Below are 8,294 nucleotides of genomic sequence, written 5' to 3'. Positions count from 1 at the left end.
TGAAAAGCCCTCTCAGTGAATCAATTTGAACGTAACTGCAGGCCCCGGGTGCTTGCAAGCAGACCTAGGTTATTTTCGTGTTCCTTAAACCTGTGTCATTACAGTACTGTCTGCAAAGAGTACAAATCGACCACACCACCGTACAAAATAACTACAAATATCCTCTCAAAGGTAACAGAAAGGCTACCTGTTGTGAAGCAAAATTTACTTGGGAAAAACTGTTTCACAAAATTAATAATCTGCAACCACTTCTCACTTCCGTCATGTGCAAAATTTTGGAACGTACTGAACAATAAGTTCGAATCAGGGAAAATTGAAAGAGTGCAGTCGCAGTCTGCATACTGCATAGTTCATATTGTAGCACGCGTTCTTCCCTCGTATGGGAACAACCCCCTGCAGCCGGTGGTTAGATGGACCGCACGGCAGATGCTATGATAATACAGAGTACGAGACGTTTTGCAACACGCAGAGGTAACGAACCTTTCAACCCAGCACTCACGCAGAGTGATGAAACTGCGAACACTAACAGTCAGCGCTTTACTGAGTTTTCTCATTTTTGATTTATTTATTACTTTATACTGTAGTTTAATTTGTTGCACACTGTTTTGCTTCATAATTTCGATTTCTGATTTTTGAACCGATGAAGCCCCGGCATCATTGACTTAGACTGTGGCAGAATCAAATGTAATCCTTCTCCTGTCGTCAGACTGTTCCCGGTGCGTCGACCAGCTGATTCGAGGTCCGCCTCAAATCCCTCCGCTCCACCATGATATCCGAAGGCTTCATTGGCGGCTCACAGGTGCCAATCTCCATGATATCCTCCCATTGGCCCGTAATAATCACTCCTTCTTTACAGCTGTTAGTCCTCCTGGGCAACTCCGGCCTAACCTGGTCCCTGCGCGCCCTCCACTGGCTGAACTGTCGCAGTCAGCGTCGCACCGTACTCCCGCGCTCCACCGACGAAGCACAGTCTCCCCGTGATGTACATCACGTTTCCTTTCATTTCACTTCGTTTCCCCTTGATTCCCCTTGATCCCTCCCTTTTTGCAGACATATGCCACCCTCCTGTCCAGCCTGGGGGACCTGTCGCCCCAGGATCTCCTGCGTAGTCTGGAGATCGCGGCCCCCGGCCTTCTGGATGTCGTCCACCCCCGGGTGTTGACCCCGGTGGGGACGTATCTGGGGAGTGGGCCGCTGCCCCTGGATGTGGGGCTCCTGACGCGGCGGACCGCGCAGGGGCTCCTGGGGGCCACGCAATCGACGCGGAGCTTCACCACGCGCAAGCGGAATCCCAAGACGTTGGGCGGCGGGACGAAGACGGCGGAGGAGAGCCTCCAGGACATTCTGGGGGAGCGGGGCGGGTTGTTGTCCAACTGGTTGAGGAAAGCCAAGGTACGTCAGACTGAGCTCATCAATTTTTTTTTGTAAGGTTTTATTCGCATTCATCGGGTTTTATTTCGTTTATTATCACGAAAGTTATGTCAGTTTATGTTACTGAAAACAATAGAGAAATGCAGAGTGGTCATAAAAATATATTTCAGAATGCTGGAACACAAGAAATTAGGAACTTGATCAGTCAAAAATTTTGTTGTTTTTCAACTTTTAAATTATGGGCGCACAGATCGGATTAATTTATTTTTCTAAATTATTATTGATTGTGAAAATAGTTGTTAATTATTAAAATTAAGATTTTGCAGATTCCAGCATATAGGTATGAATTAAATAAAACATTTTGAAATAATTATGAAATTCGGAACTGATTGAGAATGGTTAGATTGGGCTAGCGTTTGCTTACTGATAATATTCTCGATATAATACGCCTTATATCTGCAGCTTATTGACAAAGCCCCCCTGAAAATCGTCACCGATGAGCACATTAAGAAGTACATGGCCACTGACTCCACGCTGAGCCAGGAAGACTTCAACAAAGTCCGCGTACGTCATCGTCAGTTGATCAGGGAAATTATTCTCGAAAAATTTTCTTAAAGGGAATTATTGTGTTTGCAGTTGGCGTTTCTGGAGGGCTACCTGGCCTCCAACGACCAGAAGGCCAAATCCGGCAACCGCGCGCCGCTGCTGTTGCGCTTCTTCAGTCTGGCCATGTCGGCGGCGCTGCTGGCCGTCGTGCTGGTGATGATCAGCAACACCATGTCATTCCGCGTCATGATGGGCCTCAGTCCCCACGAGGTCACGCCCGAGGATGTCAGCGTCACCTTCAACGACGTCAAAGGGGTAGGCAGTGGCTCTGCAGTTGTGTATTTCACTCGAATATTCTTAAAAATATTTTGTTCCATAAATAATTTTGAAATATTTAGCCAGAATTTATTCTTATTATCTGCTCGACTGTTTGTGAATCTCTGCACGAAATAGATTAAAAAGAAGTTTAAACTAAGTATTTGTTTTACGTTTTGAATTTAAATTTTTAAGATAATCTTTTATAATTAGTAATTGGTTTGAATTTGATAATTGTTTGATTACGTAAGTGGAAAAATACTGATACGTTTCGAGGAAAAAAATGTGAAAAAATGAAATGATTCGTGGTTACTTTGAGACTTTTGGTGGCTATAGTATTCGCTGTATACGCATGGAATTAGTGATTAACTTGTGCGTGTTTCGCTGTTCAGGTGGATGAAGCGAAAGAGGAACTGATGCAGATTGTCGAGTATTTGAAGAATCCCGAACGCTTCGGGTCGCTGGGCGGGAAACTGCCCAAAGGTGTCCTGCTGGTCGGGCCTCCCGGGACCGGCAAAACGCTGTTGGCGCGCGCCGTGGCGGGCGAAGCCGGTGTGCCGTTTTTCCAGGTGGCCGGCTCGGAGTTCGATGAGATCCTGGTGGGACAGGGCGCTCGGCGCGTCCGGGAATTATTCGGTAAGACGGCTATTTTCACTATAAATTTGGCGATTTTTTCGGCCTAAAATATCTGAATTTTACATAGGAAAATTTGTTGTGAAAAAGTGTTGACTGTTGTGAAAAAGACGCGCAAATGATGTCAAAATAATAATAATAATGATAATCGTTTAATCTTTTGACTACTCATTGCCATCGTGCATAACTTGAACAACATTTTATTTAACAGCGAGATAACTTCATAAATTTAAATTAACTTAATGACTAATTCTGGGTTTTTTAATTTAATTTTACTGAAAAATTGTAATATGATTTTTGCACTGATTTTATTTCTCTGAAATGATTTGTGAATTGTATCATTTTGCGGACAGTGAGCTAACCATAAGGAGTACTGTTATAAAATTGTGTTTAAAATTCGAATTATGGTTAAATTATGTTTAGAGAATTGTTTTGCGATTAAGGACAAGAGTCATTTCGTGCTAAAATTATGGTATAATTTGTGCAGCGGCGGCTAAGGAGCGCGCTCCCTGTGTGATCTTCATCGACGAGATCGACGCGGTGGGCTCGAAGCGGACCAACTCGGTGCTGCATCCGCACGCCAACCAGACCATCAACCAGCTGCTGGCGGAGATGGACGGCTTCCACCAGACGCAGAGCGTCATCGTGCTGGGCGCCACCAACCGGCAGGACGACCTGGACAAGGCCCTCACGCGGCCCGGCCGCTTCGACGTGGAGGTGCACGTGCCCATGCCGGACCTCAAGGGCCGCTCCGAGATCCTGCGCTACTACCTCGACAAGATGGTGCTGGCCGCCGACGTCCAGATGGAGGTGCTGGCCCGCGGCACCTCGGGATTCACCGGTAAGTATGGTATTTTTCACAGGTGCAGAAAGTGCATTGATTCCGATTTATAAGAAAATTTTACCTCATCAGTTTTCACTGAATTTCGTAATTTTTAATTACACACTACAGGGTGGCCGAACAAAATGTCACCCTAGGCGTTTGTTTTGCCCTGCGCGAACCACTTAACGTAATTTAAACCGGATAGACTCATTCGATAGACAATTTCATAAGCTACTCAAAACACTCAAATATTTTTTTAGAAAATTGAGACTCCTCGTTAACAACGGCGCCAAGTGAAATCGTGTAGAAATTTTTAGTGTCCCAGCTCGCATAGTTAAAAATTGCGCCTAACTTTTTGTCCTTGCACATGATTTCGAGTTTTTTAAATGTTTTATTTAGAGCAGCACTTTCTCTTTCAGCCGGGAAAATATTGTTGGGATGATGCATGCACTGGATGAGCTAGGCACTAAGCAACCTTTTTGACCGTTCGAAAAAATTACGATTTTTTTCGTTTGTTTTTATAAGTATTTTAGTTACAATTTTTTTGTTCAGTACTGGGTGCAATGAAGAGCGCCGCTTCAACTGGAAACTGTAGGTGGGTGAGTACATACTCTTTTAAACACGGGTGTGAACCAGGACTGCATTCGAAGCGATGGTCTGCAAATTGTTTTCAAAAAGTCCGCTACCCCGTTTCATGAAGATGAAATGTAAGGAGTACCAAATCTTTCGCTCGTTGCCCAGCCAGGGTCACTAGAACGTTTTTATTCTTTACAGTAAAAAAAAACCAGGAACAATCCCCCTTTCCGAAAAAGCAACGTCATAAACAATAACCTATTTGGTTGAATATCTACAATTCAAATTTGAAAATAGGGAAATTTGAATTTTTGTTTCCAGGACATTACTCAGTTCCACCCATTTTCTCAAAATATTTCTGGAAAAAAGGAAACTCATTTATATTGTTGGTTTGACTTAACTTTCTTGTGTCATAAAAAATGCTCTTTCGAATAAAACTAAATCATGTCAATCAAGCACCGGATTGGCCCAGGGCACCATATTAATCCAGGGTGACATTTTGTTCGGCCACCCGGTAAAATATAACGTTCTTGTTGGAAAATCATGAATTAATTTATTTACACATAAAAAAGGAACAGATAACGACTAAAAATAAAGAAAAAGATAATGAATAAAATAACAATGAATAAAATACTGAAAAAATCAGCAAATCATGGATAATGTGCCTGTAATGTGAAATTATTCGTAATTTTTTTATTTGTAGAAATGGGTAAAGAATTTAATTTATTCCATTTTATTTTTTAATTGAGTTCATGTTTTGTTTTAAGTAAAGAATGAATAAAGCATAAATTACTGCTGTAATTTGAATTTATTGTCATAATTTTTTACACAGTGAGGTTTATCTTTAGTAGACGGGTTTTTCTGGCGCAACTGCCGCACATTGTGTGGAATATGGTTTGCGAGTTTATCAGCTGGATTAAATGCCTATTATAATTTAATCTTAAGATTGATTGTGGTAGAAAAAAAATCAGTAGAAAATGTGAAACATTGGTTGTAATGCAGGTGCCGATATCGAGAACATGGTCAACCAGGCGGCTTTATCGGCGGCCAGCGACGGACTGTCCTCCGTGACGATGGAGTATCTGGAGCGCGCCCGCGACAAAGTGCTGATGGGGCCGGCGAAGAAGACCAAAGTGCCGGACGAGGAGGCCAACCAGATCACCGCCTACCACGAAGGCGGCCACACCCTCGTGGCCCACTTCACCAAGGACTCCATGCCGCTGCACAAAGTGACCATCGTGCCGCGCGGACCCTCCCTCGGACATGTGAGTAGCCGCCAATCCGATTTAAATGTTTTTTTACTGAACACGAATTTTTTTTATTTAATGCAGATAACAATAACGTTCAGCAGCTAGAGTGCATGTGAAGCGCATAAATAAATTTACGGGGGAAAATCGGAAAAATTTGGGAAATCTCTAGTTGGTTTCGATTGAAGATTGAAGTGTCTACTGTATCAGCAAGTTTATAAATTCCGCCTGATCATTATGCCATTACACTACGCTGCCATATTATTATTCAAGTTGGGACTTTTATTCGGCAGTAGTCAGTTCACTTATTACTACTTTCGTAAATCAGCTGTGATATTCAGATAATGATAAAAATAAAAATGACAGCAGAGATTTCGGGATTTAGCCATTTGATATGTTTTCCCAATGATTTAAATTTTCAACAGTAATACGAAGGTTGTTGACGGATTAATTGCGCGAATGTACTAACATGCACAAACAAATCGCTTTGCTGGACCTTTTCAGCGGAATAAATAAGTACTTGACGGGAACATGTATCTAACAGTTTCGGTTGATTGTGGTATTATTTATTCTCAACTTTTTTTGTAAATTTTCGCTTCCTTTGTTCCTGTTAATTTTTGCAGAATTTGGTCAAGCAAAATATGTAGTTGCAAATTTGAGCATTAGGTCGAGCGATACAATAATACTCGTACATTTAATTCGTATTGGTCAAAGGATACTAATATCAGCAAACGACGGTAACACGGCTAAAAAACATCACGATTTACTGTGGTATAATGGACCCTACAGCGTACACTGCAGTTCCTTTCTGCTAAACGCTGTGTTTGTTGAATTTTTCAGACGGCGTATATTCCGGAGAAGGAGATGTACCATCACAAGAAGTCGGAGATGCTGGCCATGCTGGACACGTTGTTGGCCGGGCGGGTGGCGGAGGAGCTGATATTCGGGCCGGACTACATAACCTCCGGCGCGTCGGATGATCTGAAGAAGGCCTCGGAGCTGGCCAGTCGGATGGTGAAGATGTTCGGCATGTCGGAGAAGGTGGGACTGCGGTACTACGGGGACGATGACGAGCGCAGTGTCTTCTCCGCCGGCAAGGACCTGGCGCCCACCACCGCCGAAGCCATCGATGCGGAAATCAAAAAGATTCTCCAGGTAACTGAACAAGTCTCTATCTATCTTTCCTTGGCTTTAAAATAATCGTCTTTCCACTGACGAAGTCAGCAAAATCGTTTTACAGTTAATAAGGAGGAAAAATTATCGTCGAAAATACGTACCACCAATAGTAAACTGGAGACAGTCAAAAGGAAATTTTATAGGTTAATAATGAAACCTCTAAAAGAGAAGAAGGAATAAATTGGCAAAAATAAGGCAAGAAATATTGAAAAATAATACATAAAAATTTACGCTTGAATTTGTTACTTTAGCTGATTTGATTGTTGAACCAATAGTAAACCGAGGACATTTTATATTATCGACTGGTTTAATTTAGTGAAATCCCTGCAAAAGAAAAAAGAATAAATAGGCCCAAATGAAGACAAAAAACAACGAAAAAATAACGATGGATAAAATACATAAAAATTCACGCCTTTGTTACTTTAGCTGATTTGAGTGTTGATCGGCATCGTTACTTGTTTCTTTTAGGATTCTTACGAGCGCGCCAGGAATATCCTGAAGCAGCACGCCAAGGAGCACCGGCTCCTGGCCGAAGCGTTACTGGAGTACGAGACCCTGGACGCCGACGATATTCGCACGGTTATCAGCGGGAAAATTTTGAATAAAAAGAAAGTCCTTTGAACGATGAGCACCGATGCTGTTTTTTAATTATTCCTATTATTCTCTGTATGGATGTGTAGCGTGGTTGCCGTTACTGTAAATCTGGTTGTTTTAGCTTCGTCGACTTTAATCGTCACTGCGAACGCTGAAAGCTGCCGACAAACAGAAAAGTTAAAAATGAAAACGCTAATTATCTACATCTCAGGCCAATTAGTGTTGAAATACACAAGTAGCGTGCTTTTTTTCGTAAGACAGAGCCATACTAAGTCTACGTTATTTTTGGAACTTGTAACCGTAGTATGTAATCATTGTTGTTAAACCCGAAGGAAACCATACTAAGTCTAAGTTGATATTTCAAAATTGAGCCACCGCCCTACGCTTTCTCCAGGTATCGAGCGATGAGCGTGTTTATTCTTTAAGACTTTTCCAGGCGAAACAGATGTCGTGAAACTGGCTCACATTTTGTTGTTGGCTTGCAGCAAATCGTGTCGGCTAGAGTGCTAACGTTTCTTTCCAATAAATGCACGCGTGACGTTATCACTGAAAATCCAAAACGGCTTACCGGAGGCAGTCGGCAGTTAGGCAATACTGAGTGCTTTAACTTTCTGACGCAAAATAACACAATGAGACTGGAAAAAAATACACAGCTGCAAAACTTTTCCATAGAAATCACTCCCTAATTTTTTTATCGACAGCCGAGTCGCCGACACTGATACTGAGTCATAAAATAAGCATTAGAGCTACGTAAGCCGAACATGTGCTTTCTTTGCGTTTGCTGGTGTACTGTTGCATATACGCCTACCGAAAGTACGACGTTCTTATTACTGCCAGCAGCGGAAAATACTTCCGCACGGTATTTTATTACCCGAAGCATTCAGTGCGACATTAAAATTCACGTCGTCGAACTGAGAGCGTCTCGTTGCATTTTCTTCTCCCGTTTCAATTCCCAAAAAAATGCCGGTATACGCCGTTATCCTGGCGGTTTGTATGGTGTTGCTGTCATTGAACAG

General features: G+C 42.5%; 1 protein-coding gene across 1 annotated transcript; it reads left to right on the top strand.

Moving 5' to 3' along the window:
• Positions 1–499: 499 nt before the first annotated feature.
• LOC129590761 (ATP-dependent zinc metalloprotease YME1L-like) lies at positions 500–7,471 on the top strand. The gene is made up of 10 exons (XM_055486132.1): positions 500–799; positions 857–982; positions 1,051–1,392; positions 1,834–1,935; positions 2,008–2,232; positions 2,625–2,868; positions 3,353–3,706; positions 5,264–5,526; positions 6,349–6,663; positions 7,153–7,471. Exons 1-10 carry the CDS (start codon positions 767–769, stop codon positions 7,303–7,305), a joined length of 2,157 nt encoding a protein of 718 aa, XP_055342107.1. The 5' UTR covers positions 500–766; the 3' UTR covers positions 7,306–7,471.
• Positions 7,472–8,294: the final 823 nt, after the last annotated feature.

The sequence above is a fragment of the Paramacrobiotus metropolitanus genome, unplaced genomic scaffold (genome assembly GCF_019649055.1).
Source record: "Paramacrobiotus metropolitanus isolate TYO unplaced genomic scaffold, Prichtersi_v1.0 Parri_scaffold0000042, whole genome shotgun sequence".
Lineage (NCBI taxonomy): Eukaryota > Metazoa > Tardigrada > Eutardigrada > Parachela > Macrobiotidae > Paramacrobiotus > Paramacrobiotus metropolitanus.
This window is presented reverse-complemented; position numbering and strand designations above follow the sequence as displayed.